The 20,039-nt window shown below is 45.2% G+C and overlaps 1 protein-coding gene across 7 annotated transcripts in view; it reads right to left on the bottom strand.

Moving 5' to 3' along the window:
* Stard13 (StAR related lipid transfer domain containing 13) overlaps window positions 1-20,039 on the bottom strand; it is a 381,417-nt gene that overhangs the window by 19,464 nt on the left and 341,914 nt on the right. For 5 of the 7 annotated variants that reach the window (XM_040751432.1, XM_040751431.1, XM_005083160.4 and 2 more), the window contains 4 exons: window positions 17,089-17,152; window positions 5,686-7,046; window positions 4,222-4,395; window positions 2,948-3,164 (listed from right to left, as the gene is read on the bottom strand). In XM_040751432.1, coding sequence (XP_040607366.1) covers window positions 2,948-3,164; window positions 4,222-4,395; window positions 5,686-7,046; window positions 17,089-17,152 — 1,816 coding nt within the window. The remainder of the gene's footprint in view (window positions 1-2,947; window positions 3,165-4,221; window positions 4,396-5,685; window positions 7,047-17,088; window positions 17,153-20,039) is intronic. The other 2 variants (XM_040751435.1, XM_005083161.4) reach the window with 1 other exon arrangement.

The following is a 20,039-nucleotide window of genomic DNA, read 5'->3' on the forward strand; positions in this document are numbered from 1 at the left end:
ATGTTGGCTTAAGGGAAAGATGTTTGGGGGGCATTCTTGTCTTCCACAATCCTGAGTTGAGTGTGCAAGGCCCTGTGCACAAGCGAACCATTTCAATTCCAGTGAGACGCCATTGACAGAGAACGAGCACCTGCTTCCTGTCCCCTTCCTAGCCCTGCCTCCTGCCCTTTGGGTTCATTAGCTTTCGTGTGCACTAGATCTCCAGGGCAGCCTCCCCCCTCCTCCTCTTGGCATCTTCCTGCTTCTCTATTTTCCTTGTTTCTGCTCCTTTGTCACCTCTCTGCCACCTGGAGGCACTGTCTCTGTGCTCCCCTATATGCGATATGCAAAGGGAAGGCCAGACACAACGTAGGGCCATTGCAGGGCCAAGGTGGACAGTAGCTATGTCCCTTCAGACATCCTCCAGCTGCTTTCTTGTAACTGACCCAAGAGAAGCTCTGCCTTCCCTGCTGGCTACACTGATCATCTGTGTCCTTGACAGGGGCTCTTCCCAGCAAAGCTCTGCACACATTTTTTTCCACCACGGGATTCTTGGAGACTGATACTGGGGAGAAGCTAGAAGTAGGGCTGTATGCCCATTTTCCTTTCTTCCTATGACTTAATTCTCTCTCTACAGTTTCGGCTTCAGAAGGGAGATGACATCAATCATAGGGGTGATTCCAGTGCAGACATCACTAAGAATCTGTGGGACGGGGGTGGGATGGGGTGAGGGTGGGGTTTCTATCCAAGTGGCATTACAATTCATTTGTTTATATCCAAACTAGTTTAAGAAAGAAGATGACTTATAATGATCTACAAAAGGTTCACTGAAAGATGTTAGAAGGGAAAATTACAACAAAGGGAAAATAAGATTGCAAAAGGGGTAACTGAGGCTGGGATGGAGGTTGCAAGGAATGTGTCCTGAAGAGGTACCAGTATCTATGGTAGGCGGAATGCGCATTTGGCTCGGAGCTCTCCAGCAGGCAGTACAGAGAGGAAAACACACCCAGTCAGATGAACTTGGAATTTACAATCCAAAACCCAGGCCAGTGGGCCAAAAGAAACACATGGCTCTCAAGAACTGAAGCCAGGGGCGAGGGGGCTCTTCCTCTCATTCTTACAGAAAGGGCAACCCATGACACAATGGCCAATGCTTTCAACAAAATCTTGACAGTGGATTTATCAATGAGGGTTGTAGTGGAGGGCAGCGTCACACCCAGTCCAATGGGGGAAAATCCCTTCTAATGGTGCAGTGACTGATGCCATGAAAAATGAAGGGAGATTTAGGGGCTGTTGACCTCACTGTGGAGACCGGGGTGTTGGCACTGCCTCCGGCAGGTGTGAACAGAAGGGAGGCAAGGAGAACAGAACGTGGTGCGCTTGTCTGAAACACAGGATTGTGGATGGACTGCATTTCCTTTAGGTGTTCCCGGGCATATGTCGCTTGTCTTGTGAGTACTTTCGTTGGCCATGCCTTTGGTACACACTGTCCTTTAGATTTCAGGAAGGGACAGATTTAAGAACTCTTAAGAGAACCATGAGAGACGGGGGTTTTTGTACACACTCAAAGGCCTGGAAAAGGTGTTTGCATCCAAAGCTATATACTCTCCGTGAAATAGAATCTTGGATGTGTACCAACAAACCAACCAAATGTAATTGGGGCCATAAAGTTGTATTGGAGGGCATCACTGTAATAACTTTGCCATTGGGAAAGAGGTTCAAGTTTTTTCTCAGTAGAACACCTATAGGAAATTAACTCTGATTCTATATACATATGTGTGGTGGGACCACTACTGAAAAAAGTTACCAAGTAGTAGCAAGATTCATTGACTTGCTCTGTTATGGTGTTACAATAAATGACCAACATTTTGTTGAAAACAAAACAGCCATCTACCCAAATATCCAAAACAGTAGCCACCTGTCCTGTACTGTGACATAAAAATATGCAAAACTGCATCTGTATATTCTCTAGATTATAAAGGTTCAAGGAGATCACTAGCTAGTTCAGCCCAAGAGGCTTGCAAATGGCATTCACCCTCATCAAGCTGTCATTGTGATTTTAAGTACAGCCTCTGTTTTTGATATGGCTACAAGTGTCAGCAGCCAACATCTGTGAGTTCATGTAGCTTAGCCCCCTCCTGCGCACTGAGTAAATCAATAAAACACAGCTGGGAGGCTGCTGTGGGTTTTCCTGCACCATCCATGAGTGTGCTGAACCAAGGTGGCTACAGAGCGCTGGGAGCATGGCTGCTCAAGGGGCGGTCTGTGAAGCGTGAGTGTGGCCTCTGTTTTGGGCACAGTATGGAAGAGAGGAATAGATGGTAATTTGGAGGAGCTTTGTAAATTATGGGACGGATCTCATTCTGTGCTTGGTCAGAGCCCACTATCATCATAGTCCTCAAACTGTCCTGGAGGCAGAAACTGATTGGAGTTTTTCCATCCCCATGACCTTTCCCAGCAATGCTCAGGCAAGGGGCTATTTGATTCAGCTGATATGCCTTTCACATGTTACTTGTGAATTTTGAAAAAAATGTAAGTAAATCTGTTTTGCTCACTGTGCTGCTTTGAGAAGTTAATAAAGGGAGATACAGAACTAAATTCTTTTTTTTCTTCTGGAAACTGTAACAGTGATAAAAGAATGTCCTGGAGTGAATAATAGCATTGGGATAGTAGTTTAAAATGTAGTGCAGTCCATAGCTTGCTTCCCAAGTTCAATGGAGTGCAAATTAGAAGTTACAGATGTAAGTTATTAACATCAACTTCCTTTGATCACCCAGGGTGTCACTCAAGTAGCCAAGGAGGAAATGTTGTCCAAAGCTAGACAAGTATGTAGCCTGGCCATGTTAAACCTTGACATTGAAGATATCAGTGCTGTTTACCTTTGGTGAGGTATGCCTTGTACTGGAAAGGCCCAACCCAGTCCGCCATCCCCTCACCCCAAGCCCATGTTTGGGATTTACCACTCTACCTGATCCAGACAGTTGCTACGTAGATACCTCAGTGCTTGCTGAATGCTCTGAGGCAGGGGTTGTCCTGTTCTCTGGACATGGACTATGAGAGGAACACCAAAGACAGCCTTGTCTTTGTAGTCAGGCACCTTCATCCTCTTCATGAACTTCGGAACGGACCTGGAATTCACAGAAACCAGGTCATGCAAGGCCCCTGGGGCGCACCGTGCAGAGAGGCTGTGGAAGCAAGCAAGAGGGAGGCCAAGGTCCGGTTGGAATCTCTCAGAGGCAAAGACAGAATCAACCTTCTCTACGTCAATCACAGTCTAGGGTGCTCTATGAGCAGCCCTTGCCTAAGCGTCATTTCTGTTAAACAACATGATTCACATTAGCAAATTGTCTATGTAGCTCTGTTTTTCAAGTCGGGAGTGGTGGGCACTTTTCCAATTTAATTGTGACTGGAAACAGCTCCCTCATATGGCGAACACTTAAAACTCCCCAATGGAGCAAAACAAATTGTATGTAAAACTTACAAGAGAAAGAATAAATCTGTCTGGGGTTGAAGAAACTGAAGGGGGGAAAAGATGAGCCGTATTTTCTTGGCTATGTCTTTAGTTTTCTAGAGCCAGCCTGACATTTTAAGGGGGATTTTAACACACGTGCATACATTGGTTTGATCACACAATTTATAACCTTTGAGAACATTTTTATAAACACACCATTGATTCTTCTATACATATGACATAATGCTTTATGTTTTGCAAATTCACTCATGCATTCATCCCCAGTAAGTCTGCATACACTATTGATTTCATCAGCTCCTTAATTCCAAAGGTATACTGCAAAAATCTCATTTTTACTTGCCAGTGGAAGCAGAAATGTACTTGAAGAATCAGTGAATCAATGCTGTAAGGGGTGGGTTCTGCACCCGGCCACAAGGTCCCAATGACAGGTGTTTCTCCACAAACTGCCAGCAATGTTTTGTGGCAGGTTTATTCCTAATTCCTCTCTTCACAGTTTATCACCCTTTGCTGCCCTTGTTTCTGTCTCAGAGCCCTGACTCCCTTCCCCGGAAGCCAACCGAGAGCTACAAATAAAGCACTGTTTCCCGTGTGCTTAGCAGGCCTTGCTCGGCTGCCCAGAGGGCAGATGACAAGCAGGGGGCCCTGTGGTTTCCAGGAGAGGGAAGTGCAGTCAGTGCTCCGTTCTCCAGACACCAGAATATAAGCACTGGAGGCTTTTTGCAGCTGCATACTTAGCTCTGAATATGTGATCCCTGGTATGTGCTACGTACCAGGCCCAGCCGTGCTTGTTGGACATGGAGTACTTCTCCATGATGGCTGTGAGGCGAAGCAGCGAGAAGCGTTGGAGCAGGTTCAGCTGGGCCGCAGTCTGGCTGCTGATATGCGGGGTGGCTGGAGATGGCTGAGGCTGGTGTGAGAGCTGGAAGCTGCTCCATCGTAGTCGCCTGGAACAAAGATGATCAGAGCTGCCAGTCACCCGGTTGATGGTAGCTGGGAAGCTCGAGCTAGCTAGCCCTTAGGTACAGATGGCTGCCCAGGAGTTTCTGAACCAAGAAAATCACAGGGCAAAGGAACACAGACAGAGCTGTGGGCATAACAAGTTGTGTAAACCCAGGATAGGGCACATTTTGGTTATTTCATCATGGGATTTAAATAAGTGATATCACAATCCTTTTTTTTAAAAACAAAACAAAACAGAACTTTGCTTATTTTTAAATTCACTTCCAAAGTGTTCAGAGTAGCTAAGTCAGGTGTGTGTGTGTGTACACGAGCACCTGTATGTGTGGAAAACTGACAGATGACAGAAAGAGAAAGAAAAAGTAAGATGAAAGAGAGACAGATGGAGACAGAGAAATGGAAGATATAGACAAAGAGATAGAGACATAGAACAGAAGGCATGGGAGGAGAGAGAGAGAGACAGAAAGAGAGAGAGAGAGAGACAGAGACAGAGACAGAGACAGAGACAGAGAGAGAATATGCCAGGGAGACTCTCAAGACTCTCAAACAGTGAGGTTGTACAGCATTTCCTACTTTTTATGCCTGCCTCCTCACTGTCCTTTGTGGTGGAGATGGCACTGGAACCCTGGTGGCACACACGGATGACAGGAGTCAGAGCCCCTCAGTTCATTTCTGGGGCGCTTCTGCACATCAGCTTGGTGTGCTGCGTGAACAGTTACCTTCAGCAGTCAGGAGCAGGCACGAAGCATAAACATGCCTTACATGTCATAGAATTAAAAATAAAATTGTGCACAGGGACTGAGCCACAGTTGTCTGTGACCCTCCATCTACAGCGCTTGTTTAGATTTTTCGTGAACAAAACTAAGTTTGAAACAAAGGGCAAACAAAGAAATGAATGTATACCAACATGGATTCAGTCTCCCTCCCTGCCTGTAAAAACAACGCCTCTGTTGAAATAGTTCCTAACCACGTGTGCACTTAGAACAGCCCCAGGTGATCGCACAGTCTATCCATCTGTGTTAAGGGAATAACCAAAGAGGGGCGGGAAAGAAGGCTCAACAGCTAAAAGTACCGGCAGCTCTTGCAGAGGACCTGGGTTCTGTTCCCAGCACCCACAAGGTGGTTCACAAACATCTGCAACTCCAGTTCGGGGGAATCTGATGCCCCTTTCTGATCTCCGAGGGTACTGCAAACATACGCACAAAGTAACAAAACAAAACAAAACAAAAAGCACAGCCACCACAAAACAGAAGAATTCATAACAGCACGTGACCCACCTGTTTGGCCTGGTCAGAGAGGCCCCCACACCAGAGTCCCTTCTTTCTTTGACCCCAGCGGCCTCGGATTCGTTCAGAGAAGTCCCATCCCTTTCCACGTCACTGGGTGTTGTCCGACCTTCGGACATCGAGTTGCCTTCAAAATCTAAAGTGATCTGATTGGGAGACGGAAACGGGGATAAAGCAGGCTCCCCTGCCAACACGTTGTGACTCTGCAGTTCCGGTAAGATATGTTTTGACCAGTCATCCACCACCTCTTGGATGCCGTTGACATGCTGCAAAATGTCATCCAGCTGTGGGAGGAGGCCATCTTTCTCCAGGTCCAACAGATCTCCTGTGCTGGCATACAGATGTGAGCCGGGGACGTTGTCATAGATACTGACTCGGCTGGCTCTGTGGCAGGATGCCATGAGCCTGGGTTCCCTCACGCCCGGGCCCTGTTGTCTGCCCAGGGAGATGCCCCCGGTCCTCCAGTTGACCCCGTTGCTGTTGTCTGTGGGTGAGAGGCTCTCTATCGACAGTGCCTTCGGGAACGTCCCTGGTTTGTGATCCTTGGGAATATGCACCACCAAGTTCTCTTGAGAGTGAAATCCATGTGTGTGGTTTTGGTCCCTGGTGTCTGGTAGCTCTGTCCCTGCCAGCACATCCAGGTCCTCCAGGTACATGCCCCCACGCTTGTTGGCCTCATGGTGGCACTTGCGCTCCTTCATACATGGAGTGCTCACTCGGCTGTTGTTCTCCAAGGGGCTATTCTCACCACTTGACTTGCTGGAGCATGGAAGCCCTTTCCTGCAGGCAGCTGGAGGCGAGGTCTGTACATCCCCATTGGGCATCTGGACATGCTGCATGGCCTTAAAGGACTCTGGCTCCTGTTGCAGCACAGGGCCACTGATGACCAGGCCACCTGTCCGCCCTGACCCCTTATGCCTTCCGTGCGCTCCCTTAGCTCGCAGGGTATCCATGCGTTTCAAAAATGATTTGGCCCTGGCCCTGGCGGGTTTCTCATTCTTGGGGTGAGAAGGGTAGCTGAGGCTGTCTCGGGGAGACTGTGGGAGGCTGCTGCTAACTAGGGTGCCCTCCAGCACCAGCGTGCTGTCGGCACAGGGATGTCCCGACTGGCTTCGGCTGTCACTACCTCCACTGCTTTCGCTGTGGATGGAGCAGACCTCTGGCTCACTCAGGTCCGTGAGCACGCTCTCACTGCTGGCCGTGTTTCTCATCCTAGGGCCTCCTGGAGACCCGTTTCTGTCTGCGCCGGGGACCAGTGTGTGCAGGTCGTCCACACGGGACCACCTGCGGCTGGTTCTCTGGAAAGTCCATTTGTTGCTGATGCACAGATCTTCCTCATCTGAGTCGTCACCCTGTGAAAACATAGGGAAAATGCTCATGTCCACAGATCATGGCTTCATGGTGCTCCCATCGTGCTCCCTCTGTCTTCCCATATGCATGTATATGAAATATGTGAGATGTATGAAACCTTCATTCATATATATATGTATATGCGCATATATAATTTTATTTTCCCACTTTTTCCTTGCCTCTAAGGAGTTTTCCCTTGCTAGTTACTGAGTGTGCAAGCACCACCTGACAGTGCAGCCTTTCCAAAGCCATTCGGCCCCACCAACACAGGGTCCTTCTTTCCTCTCCAAACACCTCTCTGCTGAGTTCAAGGACCACTGTTTACAGCTCTCCTCCTCCGAACCTCTGCCTCATTATACCTTGATGGTGACATCCCTTACCTCAGTCTCCAAAAGCCCCGATTCTTATCATATATTCTCCATAAGAATTGCCATCGAAATCACAGGCTGAACTCTGGACAGTGAAGACCGCACCAAACTGAAGCTCACACTTGAAGAGAGAGCCCAAGCCCGCCGCTCTGGGGACCAGCCCCCTTGTGTTGAATGAACTTGAATCACAGTGCCTTCGGCTGCACACACCTTCCAGTTGCTGTGGCTGCAAAGTTTTGCATTCTGCATGTCACACACTGGCCTATCTGTTTCTTGATGGAATGTGCAGCCTGTGACACACAGAAGTCTGCATTTCCTGAGGCTAGCAGTGTCCCTGTTCATATTTTTTGTGAATCCCTGAGGCTCAGAAATCACTTACTTCCCCAAATGAATGGAGACATCTGCTCGTACCCCCTCCTTACCATGGTTATCGCTAAGACCCAACTTGGAGCTGTTTTTCAGATCAATTCCCAGGTTTGTGTCTTTTTTTTTTTTTTTTTTTTTGGTTTTACGAGACAGGGTTTCTCTGTATTGTTTTGGAGGCTGTCGGTCCAGCCTGGCCTCGAACTCACAGAGATCCGCCTGCCTCTGCCTCCTGAGTGCTGGGATTAAAGGCGTGCGCCACCAACGCCCAGCCGCAGGTTTGTGTCTTAACTCTCATTTTCTTACTCTGGGCCCTCAACACCACTCTCTGAATGTATTACAGGAAAAAACTGGCTAGAATCCTGATCTCTAGAATGTTCCCCATCTCACCAGCTTCTCATAATGTGATCTGTTCTCTCAGCTTAGATGCCCCCAGCTTGAGCGCCTGCTCTCTCAAGTGTTAGGAAATGGGGCCTGTCTTTATTCACGTTGCTCATAGTTAGCTTCTCCCCAACTATAGCCACACCCATAAGAATTGTTTAATTCCCGCTGTTCGCTGAATTTATCTTTCTTTGGCATCTGGCTAAAAGCCCTGGCTCTGAGTGATGGTGGTGCCACAAGCCCCTTACCTCCTCTGTAGTAACTTTCCATTACCTATAAAGTCAGGCTAAAAATAGGCTCTGACTCATAGGTTTTCCTCAGGGAATTAAATAAGGCGGTGCATTTAGCAGGGGAGTTTTGTTCTTTTCAATGTTTGTTACATTGTTTGTCTATCTTTTTACTCCTCTAACATCCACCTTAGCTCCCTAACCTTCCAAATTATTGTTTTCAAGGCAAAGCACAGGTTTACATTAGTCACTGGTCTCTTCTCTCGGAAGGCTTACTCCATGCAAAGCCAGGCTCTGAGCTGGACTCAGTTGGAGTATCCAAGCATAAGACACTGTCAAAGGCATGCCCAAGAATTTCACGGCATCACAGTGGGAAGATTTAGCTTTGATTTTTAAAACACAAATTTGTGCCTTTAATCCCAACACTTGGGAGGCAGAGGCAGGCAGATCTCTGTGAGTTTGAGACCAGGTTGGTCTACAGAGTGAGTTCCAGGACAGCCAGGACTGTTTCACAGAGAAACCCTGTCTCGAAAAAACCAAAACAACAACAACCGCAACAAAACAAACAACAAAAAAATTGTATAACGTTTCAGTGAAACAAATAGAAAAATTAAAGCTGTGCACACAGAGCTAGGGTAACTCAAAATAGACTTTTTGATACTTTCTAGTTATTGTCATGATTTTTATCATGAGACAAAACAAAACAGCAACAAGAAAACATCAGAGCTGTTGATGCATAAGGCACCACACAGCTGAGGCTGAATTTACTGGATTTCACAGCACATTTTGGGGAGCTTAGGAGAAGGTGACAAAATTGTAGGGCAGGCAAATGAAGGAGCCACTACTTTTAAAGAAAATATAGGTGCTTTAAAATAGAAACCATAATATATATATATATATATATATATATATATATATATATATATTTGGTTTTTTGAGGCAGGGTTTCTCTGTATTGTTTTGGAGGCTGTCCTGGAACTAGCTCTTGTAGACCAGGCTGGCCTCGAACTCACAGAGATCCTCCTGCCTCTGCCTCCTGAGTGCTGGGATTAAAGGCGTGCGCCACCAACGCCCAGCTAGAAACTATAATATTTAATGTTGGCTCCAACTGCTCTCTCTACCCCATTACTAACACTAGAAGACCACATACAAGTTGGATAAGGTCTTCTTTATTTAGGTTAAGAAAGGATCCAAGCCAGGCTCTGAGGACTGGAGGCAGAGAGCTGGTCCCTTCTGTGGGGCTCAAGTTGCTCATTTATTACCCCAACCTTAGCCTGCAGGAAAAAGGTCACAACCAACCCAAGGCATGCGACAAGATGGTAGCTCCTAGACTCCTTGAGAAAGAGGAGCAGCAGAGGCCTGTTCTGGGGCAGTTAAGTTCTTTGAACCAAATCAAGTAAAGGAAACCAAAGCGGGGGGGGGGGTTGGGGTGGGAGGTGGGTGGCAAGGAAAATGAAAACTGCACCATTACTCTTCAGCATCCAGAGCAGAAAACAACCAAAAGCAACCTAGTGCTGCGTCTTTCAAACTACTGATGGTGACTGAGGGCGAGAGCTGTATTTTCCTCACCGCAGAGAAGATGCAACCATACAGCACCAACACACAAAGCATCATGCTGGAATAACCATTCTCACTTGCTTGTTTGAATGGGTTGGGTTTCCCCAATCCAAATAATTCAGTTTGTTTGTTTGTTTGTTTGTTTGTTTGGCTTTTCGAGACAGGGTTTCTCTGTATTGTTTTGGAGGCTGTCCTGGAACTCACTTTGTAGACCAAGCTGGCCTTGAACTCACAGAGATCCACCTGCCTCTGCCTCCCGAGTGCTGGGATTAAAGGCGTGCACCACCAACGCCTGGCAATAATTCAGTTCTAACATGCTCCAGAATCCAAACATTTACAAACACTGACGTGATAGTATAGCTAAAAAATGTTCACACCTGGGCTTGTGTAATGGATTGTAGTTAAAACAAAAGAATGCAGGCACTCTAAAACTGTACACATTACCTCATGGTCATATGCACAGGATGTTCGTGAAACATCAATTAATTTCATGCTTAGATTTTGTTCTCATCCCCATATAATATAGATATTATACATACACAGTATACATATATTATACATACACATATAAAAACTATACATTATGATTGTGCAAATATCAAGGTTCCAGAAATATCTAAATATGAATCACTGCCAGTCCAATCATTTCAGATATGGAATATTCAACCCGTAGTGTGGTTTAGTCTATTTATTTCTAAAAAGTGTTGCATGTGAATTCACAAATTTATTTAACAATGTGCCACATAGCCCTGACCTACAATGTGTAAAAAACACCATTGTTCCAAAGTATAAATTTCTTTCACATGCTTGGGACAAAGTAAAGTATCAGGTCCACAGCAGACTCGACAGTAGGACTCGTAGTATACTGACTGTTTAAGAGACCATCAGATTTCACTGGTTGGTCCTTTCTTTTTGGACTACAAACAAATAGTCTGTGTTTATATAGAATTGTGAAATGGAGATCTAGAGATCTGATCATGTTTATAGAGAAAGAGACATCTCAAACTGACTTTATTCTCCGGCAGGAATGGTTTAGCATGCTACAGAGACACGATGGGCACAGAGCATCAGAGTGCAGCAAGTCAGTAGGTAAAGTTCTGCTGGGGTGCTGCTGTGAAGAAGGAGGCTGTGCTGGATGCTGAGAGGGTTTGTTAGTAAGTGAAAATGGGTACCACCACCAAGGCTTGATCAAAAGACAGGAAGCAGCTGTGGAAGGGAATCTCTGGAGGTATGCCAGAGGTCATGCCCACTTTAAGCTTAGTGTGAAAACAGAGAATTTATGCTTTTAAATCACAAAGATAGCATAAGGTCATGCCTGAAGGATCTTAAGCTGGGTACCCTCTTTAGGAACCAGTTTTCTTCATCACAATATGAAAGATGGCAGAACACACACACATACACACACACATACACACACACACACACATTAGCTCATAAACAGAACTAAATGTAACTATATGTTACAAAGCTACCTAAACCTCAAAGTGATAGATAGAGCCACAGGGTGAGCACTGCTGGCGACACCCTCATACACCAAATCTGAGATCTACAAACAGTGAAAGTTCTGAAGGCTAACATGAATACATGTGGAAGGTTGTATACCATGAATGTTTACTTCATAGGATTAGAGCCAGTTCAGTTGGTAAAAGTTCAGGCTCACACCTAAAATGATAGGAGCTCAATTCCCAGCACACAGAGACTTCATGGCATCCACATACAGGCATGCATCAAGAGAAAGAAAATTTAAAAATAATAAAATAAATCTCTAACAAAAGAAAACTTTGCTTTATGCACAAGATTGATGAAAATATTGCATAAAATTTGTTGTAAATTCTGAATCACATATATGTGAAGAGGAATGAATTTCATGTAAGACTTGGGCCCATCTCCAATATATCTTTTTGCATGCATAAACTTTCTAAATTATGAAAAAAATCAAATCTAAACAACTTTCTTCTGTAGCATTTTGGATAAAAGGCAAGGGGCGTAGGACTGAAGGATGTCCTTCAAAGAAACTGAAATTGCTTGGAGTAAAATATAGTTTATCCTTTTAAAAGATTAATTTATTTTTACTTTATGTGCATGAGTGTTTTGTTTACATATGTGTACGGGCACTGCATGGGTGTCTGATGCCAGTGGAGGCCAGAAGAGGATCTCAGCCTGAGCTTTTCCTGCCATAACCTAGAGTATCATGTGGGACCCACTGTAGCCTCATGCCTGCAGGGCACGGCTCACCGCAAAGGATGAACTTTAACAACACGGCTTCACTTCACTGTGAATTTTCACCTACTTTCCATTCTATACTTTCTAATACCTACTCTACTTTTTAAAAATTAGAAGCCAATTATGTGCTGGCCACATTTAATATTAAAAACATTTATTCTCATACTTTCTGTTTATTTCTTAAAATTTGTATGTCTGACAATTCATTTGTATTAAAATTTACAAAAAAAGTCAGTGTTGACTGGCAGAGAAACTAAGACACATAGGCAATTCACCACAGTCAACTTGAGGAAATTTTGTTCTAGGTCCAGTGTCTGTAAAAGGTCAGCTGTGTAGTTTAGGCTCACGGGCCATAGGGTCTCTGGCGGAGAATCTGTTCCACTTTGCTGGGTGTGACTGTGTTCTAATAAAACTTTATTTGTAGGGACAGGAGCAGCAGCTTGCCAGCCTGTGTCATAGGAGGGAAAGTAGAGAGGCTGCTGTGGTGAGAAGGAAAAGCCCTTTTCTGTGTCTTTCCAGAGAAAAGCAGTAGCTTCAGGTTCACCAGCCATTCATTATTTATTACACGAGGACTTTTAGATAGAAAGAGTTCACCCTGCAGAGGGATTTGTGGAGGATGCTCTCAGAAGGAGATCCTGTGGTGACTGGGAAGGAGGTTGGAAAACACGACAGGAGACCCTTCCCAGCACACATGTTATCTGCAAGCCACGTCTGTTAACATTCCCCAGTCCCTCGGATGGTGGCTACCATGTTCACTTCCTCTTCCTCGCCTCTGCTGCTTAGAGCTGCCAGGAAGGGCTAGGTTTGGTAGTAGATGTGGGACGTGGAAGTCAATGTCCCAGGGGTGAGGGTGGAAACTGGGTCCCCTTGTCACAGTTGCAGGAACTCAGTAATGCCCTTGGCATCCAGGTGGGGAGGTTCTGGTCCAAAGGCTTTACTCATGGTTTCTGTGTGCCTTTCCACCTGGGAAAAGTGTTATTCAAATGCTAACTTTAATGGGAGCCTTCTTCTGGAGAGCTCTTTCCCTCTAACGCTGGCCACAAAGGCCATTCAGTGTCATTGTGATGCCAGTGTGGATTGGTTGGTAACACTTTTCCAAGGTCAGGGACCTTGGCTTTGCCTTGTTTTTATTTTGGATGCGCCTCCTGTGTTTGACATTTTTCTAAATGAGAACACTCTTTAAAAATTACATATTCCTTAGAGATGGATGCCCCTGGAAACTGAGAAAAGGGGCTTTTTTTTTTGGTTATGGGAGTCACCCAAATCTACAGTTGGGATAGGAGGCTAATCCACAGGTACATAGACATTAGAAGCTAAAGTTGTGGCTTCCATTAACGTGGTATGTGGGCAGCCTGAGGAACCAGTCCAACTGCTGGAGCGTGCTCACTTCAGAAATGCCTCTCACTAAGGTTTTGGTGAGTCTGCAGCTGAGATGCTTAGTGAGGGTCAAGAGCCCTCCACACAAGGGCAGGTGGCATGTGACATGTATAGAAGCAGAACAGATGCCAAGCCGTCTTCAGTTCCTTTGTCTGTTTGTGGACTTCCATTTTGTCCCTTGGTTCAGCTCATTGAATTTTCAAAATTAATTCCCATAGATAGGCACAGTGAACTATGGACCTTAGTACTGATGGCAAGGCACATCTCTGTGTTGAAAACAGTGCACTGCCTGGATGGCTTAGGCCAAGGGACTGACACACATTTAGGGTCTAGAATAATTTTCAAAAGGTGAAGAGGTGGTTGGGTTCAAATCTCACCCTTGTTTTGTGTGTGTGTGTGTGTGTGGTTTCAGCTGACTGAATTGTTGAGTTTCTTCATCTTTAACACGGAGCCCAGGGACTCTCAGAGAGGTCCCATGTCAGCACTGCCAGCTACCCTGGCTGCCAAGCAAGCCCAGAGAGCTTTTCCATAGGTCCGACCACCTCCCAGGGAGTACTGTGGCATTGGATGGTTAAGGCATGTATGGCCCATACAGTTCAAGTCTACAATTCTTACAGAGTGAAGATGCATATTGTTTCATAGATTACTTAAAAAGAGGATAGCCACAGGACACTGATGTCTCAATCCCCTTAATTCTCATTGTCACTTACTTTCTGTTTGTGTCCAAAGCTGGCTGTAGTTGCATGGAGCACTTGACTCTCAAGACTCTGTCTCTGTCTCTCCTATCAGTTGGCCTAGTCCTAGTTCCTATTCAAAACAGTGTTTTTGTTTGGTAATAAAGTAAGGGACCAGCCTACAGTTTATGGCAGGGCTAGCTCTCAGAACTGGGTGCTGCCCCACGGCACACTCCTGTGTGGTTGCTGGAGACCAGCCACAGACGCGAGCCGGGGCTGCCAAGTGAGGGTAGGCCACGTGTTGGAATGTTTTTATTTGAATTTACAGGGTGAAAAGCAGTGTTTTATTCACAGGCCTCCATAGCTAAGTGGAGAGTGAAGGGGTACGCACCACAGCAGCCGACACAAGAGCTATCCCAAGTGTGTCAGAACATCGAGGTGACTAATTCACAGCGAGGCTTTTGTGTAGGCTGCACAGAGAGCCTTGACAATGTCATTCATGGATATCTTGCCTGAGGGCTCTGGAAAGCAGGTGACAGCAAAAAATCCCATCACTTCACACTGTGGGAAGCAACTTGTGTCATCAGTTTTAGCATTCTCTTTGTGAGAGATCCATACGCACCAGCCACCTGAGGCCCTTGGTTTAGACTCACAAGAATGGCTGTATTTGGTTTAATAAGAACCATGTGTTATAATGAAAACAACATCTGACCCGCATGCTTCAAATAGTAAGTGCACTTCTCAAGGGGTCTACTTAGCCAGACAGCTGTTGGGAGATCTGTTCCCACATTTTAAATTTGTCTGCAGCCTGGATCATTCACTCATGTTTGGATATTTCCCTGGATATTGTTTTTTTGCTCTTCTACTTCCTCAGCTGAAATCCTTGGTTTCCATATCCAACCCCAAACTGCTTCTAGGGTGAAGTCAAGCCAAACTAATTTAGAATCTTCGGGGGTGTTACTTTGGAGTAGAAACCCGGGGGATTGGTTTTGAAGGGCTAGGGTACCCCAGAGTGAGTTAAAATGTATTAGATGTAATTGTTGCTCTGTGCAAGCCAGAATAAAGGTCGCTCTCTTTGCTTGGAAATAACCCCAGATTTGACTGACTACACATGGAGATGCTACAGGACAAAAGTCTTCTGTGATTCCATCCTGAATTTCCTGGAGAGGACCAATTCAGTGAGATTGGGGCAGAGCAACAGAGAGAGGTGGAGTCTTTGTTTTGGAGTCAGCTGCTCCTAAGAACTCCCCTGAGGTCAAAAGCCAGCTGTGCGACTCATCCAGGGGCTCTGAGCACATGGCAGGCTTAATTTCCTTTTGTAGAACCCAGAGAAGTTCTACATGAATGAGATAATCCAATGAGCAGGGCTCTTAGATGATACTCATAAATGGGAAGCAAATTGTGTTTGCCTTACCCACAATGCTCAGGACCAGAAAGAAGTGTTTGCCATGTTAGACTTGACTTGTGTTTGATTCTGGAATGTCCTCAGAGGCTTTAGTGCTTAATTCGAAACCATGAAATCCATGCTTGTCTGAAATCTAGAACTTTTGACCATCACAAACACTCTAACAATTTAGATTTTATAAGTATTGGTTCACATCTGCCATCTTAGCACTTGGGAAGCAGAGGTAGGAGGATCTCGGGAGTTCAAGGCCAGCCTTGACTACACAGAAAGTTCAAGGCTAGTCATATGAAACTCTGTCTCTAAAAACTTAAAAACAAAAACAAAACAAAACCACAAACCAAAAAACAAAAACAACAACAGAAAACAACAACAAAAAAAGATTTTGGGCTATCACTGATTTCAGATGCATTATGGATGCTAAATCTTTTGTTCCTTCCTCCATCTTCATCTCTTCCCTCCCCCTCCTTCATCTCTCCCTTCTTTTGTCCCTTCTGTACTGAATCTTGGGCCCAGAATATTGTACACAAGTGCTCAACCACTGAGCTACATCCTAGCTTTACTGCTTCATTTCAAAACTGAGATCTCCACTCTTGTGCAAATGAAGAGAACACTTTGCAAGATGTCCTGGGAGAAGCAGGGGTCTAGTAGTTGTTAAAGCGGAAACAAATTCCTTGTGACTGGGGCATGCCTAGGGGAGGGTGGTGAAGAACAAGCCAGATGCAGTGGCCTGGAGTTGCACTGTCCCCCAGCTCCTGTACTCCCACCACCAAATGACCCTTCCACAGAACGGATGCAACTCTGACGTGTACGTGAAGGAACATGTGACGAGAACAGCTGGATGCTGCTTGGTAAGGATGGGCCCATTAGCCCTTCCCTGGATCTCTTCATCCACTAAACACTGTGGGGCACCTGGAGTCACATGTGGGGTGACAATTACAGCTGTCAACCTTCTGAAAGGGATGCCAAAGGACTGACTTTTTTTTACCCAAACTTTTAGATAAAGAAAACGACAAAATAAAAACCCCACAAACAAACAAAACAGCAACAACCAAACAAACCACTAGAACAAGTTAAAGCAGTGACTGCCAAATACACCCTTTCAGTATGGTCTTTTAACAGACCTACTTATGGTAGTGGGAATAAGATCGGATATTTGTAAAGGAGACAGATGGGAATTTTGCCTTGGTTTGATGCTTTTATTTTTTAAAGGTGTGTGTGTGTGTGTGTGTGTGTGTGTGTGTGTGTGTGTGTGTGTTTGTCCATCCATGGAGGCCAGAAGAGAGCATGAGATCCCCTGGACCTGGAGTTGCTGGCAATCACATGGGTGCTGGGAACCAAATGTCCCCATTCTGGAAGAGTAGCAAGTGCTCTTAACCGCTGGGCCAGCTGTCCAGCCCCGCATGTTTTTTCAGCCTGTGAACACAGGCCGCTCTGTTAGTGTGGTCATGGTCTCTGGGAGGTACACCCACCTTTTTTCTTGGGAAGTTCACATCAAGTCTCATTGAGGCACACTTGTTCAATGTATTAAGTCGTCTAAGAAAAAAAAGAGGAAAATTTGATGATTTACTAATGGATGCACACCTTCCTTCCAGTCTGCTGCTAACCTTTTTTTTTTTTTTTTACATTTGGTAAATCTCAAAGTGTAGAATCAACCAGTTATGTTGCAAGGCATTGATTGCAGCATCCCGAGAAAATGAGCTACAAAATGATTTAAAATAGTTTCATTTTTTTTCTCTGGCCTATTTCCTCATCAGGGAGCCTTGGAATCCCCAACCCTTTCCTGGTCTAAACCAGGCCCTTTCTGGCCTCCTCCTTTCTGAGGAACCACAGGGACAGTTTTAACGTGGCTTTCAGCAGCCCCATCCGTATTCATTGTTCACTGACCACTTGGGTCAAGTCCATCCTGCTATAGGTCCTCTCGGGCACGTTTTTTATTTTTGTTTTCCCTGCAGCTGTGAGTACACATGGGAAAACAATTCACACCACAGTGATGAATTATTCATGCTGTGTCTTCCCACACACTTGTACATTGAAACCACAGCCCTGGTGTAACTGAATTTGGAATAGAGATGTCACCAAAGCCAACGGAGGCCATAAGGGAGAAACCCTGACCCCGGGGATCAGCATCCACTTAAGAAAAGATGCCAGGGATTGCATGTTTGTCCTCTCCTACTTCAGCACATGGGGAGATGGAGGCTTACTCCAGGAAGGAGGTCACTAACAACTAAATTCTTGACCTTGAAGTTGACTTACGAAAACTAAGTACCCCCCCATTAAGCTGCCCAGTCCCTGGCATTCTGCTGTGGCAGCACATGCCAACTAATAAATACATTTGGTTTTCACCCTCAGCTGGACTCTCAAAATTGCTACCCAGCAGAATTCCTTCTAGACCGTCACCCCTGCTCCCCCCCCCCCACACACCATGTGGCTCTCAGACCCAGACCAAAGATTCACTTCTACATCTAATGACTTCACCACCACTGCCAACTGGAAAGGGAAAACAAAGCAGCTAGCAGGCTCGCATTCTTGTAATACTCCTTTCCTTTGTCATAAATTGTATCTCCTCCTTGTTTGTTTACCTTGCTGGGGTGGCAGCTTCCAAGGGAAAGATGGTCTTTTTGTTTTTCAGAGCTAACTCTTTAGTCTTGCTTGTGATGACAGCATTCACTGTGGTGTCCAATCTTTGCTATTTATGCCTCAAATTCTCCCAGCTGCTGCCCTCCCTGAGCCCGTTCTAATTCTGATTACCCAAGCAAGTGACCATCCTCCCCCAATCCTGTCTGTCACTATTGCTTACAGTGTCCCAACTGAGAACAGCCTCCATTTTCATTCATTCTTGAGTCTCCCTCAAGGTCAGAACTCTTGGCCAACACCTTTATTATTTTGTGTGTGTGTGTTTTAAAGTTTCCATGTGACTTAAGAGTCATCACTTATCACTCTTGTATTTGTGCCACTCTTTGGGCAGTTCTTGTAACTCTTTCATGTAGCATTATCTCCAAAGCCATTTTTATACCTTCCAGTTTGGTTACTCCTGTATTGAATTTGTTCTTTAGAAGCTGAAGATTTATTTTCTTTCACTCTCTATTCCCCCACCCTTTGCCTGATCCACATATAGTTGTGTTACAGTATCATACGGTTTTGATAAATCCATACTTGATTTTTTTTTTTTTTTTAGTTTTACGAGACAGGGTTTCTCTGTATTGTTTTGGAGGCTGTCGGTCCAGCCTGGCCTCGAACTCACAGAGATCCTCCTGCCTCTGCCTCCCGAGTGCTGGGATTAAAGGCATGCGCCACCACCGCCCGGCCCATACTTGATTTTTATTACGACTATAAAATTCTGTTCCCACGTGTACCATACTTGAATAATCTTCCTTTCATTTTCTACTTTTCAGTGTCCCTAGAGTTAATGCCCATATAGTTTGTTTACTTTGCTCTTGTGTTTATTCCAAATATCTCCAATTATCTAAACCCTGTCAGACAGTTTATCAAGTTAATTTCCTTGGACAGATGTCTCTCAGTTCTGGTTATTTCTTACAGTTAAGATCCCTTTGAAGTATCCCATGAACTGCCCTAGAGCCCAGTAGAGTAGTACAAAAGGCCTGGGGACATTGATCCTCAGAAGGCAGGCAAACTGTCATGTGGGCCCTGTTTCCAACAGAGTACCCACTTTCATCTGTGCCTAGTACCTTAATTTCTCTGGGGATCAGCTTGTATTTTGCTGATGAGAGGGAGATAAATTACCCAGTATAGACCCAGGGATACAGAGCAAAGTATTTCCCACATCTTTGTCACCAATTCTTGAACGTCACAGAGTATCTGCAGTGAAGATGGTGTTCTAGTAGGAATTCCTCCACTGACAGATTTCGTTTCCTGAGCACACTGAATCTTCTACTGTAGATTTATTCTCCTGCTTTGGAAATGCTATAGGTCTCTGGGTGGACATCTGATTTTGTGAAGGAAGAGATGACTCTGAAAGTTGGTAGTGTGTTTTTGATGCAAGTAAATTCAGTGATTAATAAGTTCTTTCATTATTGTTGTTTGTTTTTGTCAAGACAGGGTTTCTCTGTGTAGCCCTGACTGTCCTAGGGCTCATTCTGTAGACCAGCCCTTGCCTCAAACTCAGAGATTTGCCTGCTTCTACCTCTCAAGTACTGGGACTAAAGGCATGCATCACCATCACCCGACAATAATCTCATTTTTGAACAATAACGTTTTGGTATGCATAGATCATGCATTTTTTTCATCTCAGTGAGCTCTGGCTGCTGTAAGTTGCCTCAAGAGAGATAAAGAATATCTCTTTACCACTGGAAGTGTCTTCTGTGCTCCTTATTGCTGAATCTACCAATCACAACATCAACTCCCAGAGCCATTTTCACTGACTTTCATCTTCCATATATTAGTTTTGTTTATTCTTGGCCAC

This window comes from Mesocricetus auratus, unplaced genomic scaffold (assembly GCF_017639785.1).
Source record: "Mesocricetus auratus isolate SY011 unplaced genomic scaffold, BCM_Maur_2.0 Super-Scaffold_100008, whole genome shotgun sequence".
NCBI classification, from domain to species: domain Eukaryota; kingdom Metazoa; phylum Chordata; class Mammalia; order Rodentia; family Cricetidae; genus Mesocricetus; species Mesocricetus auratus.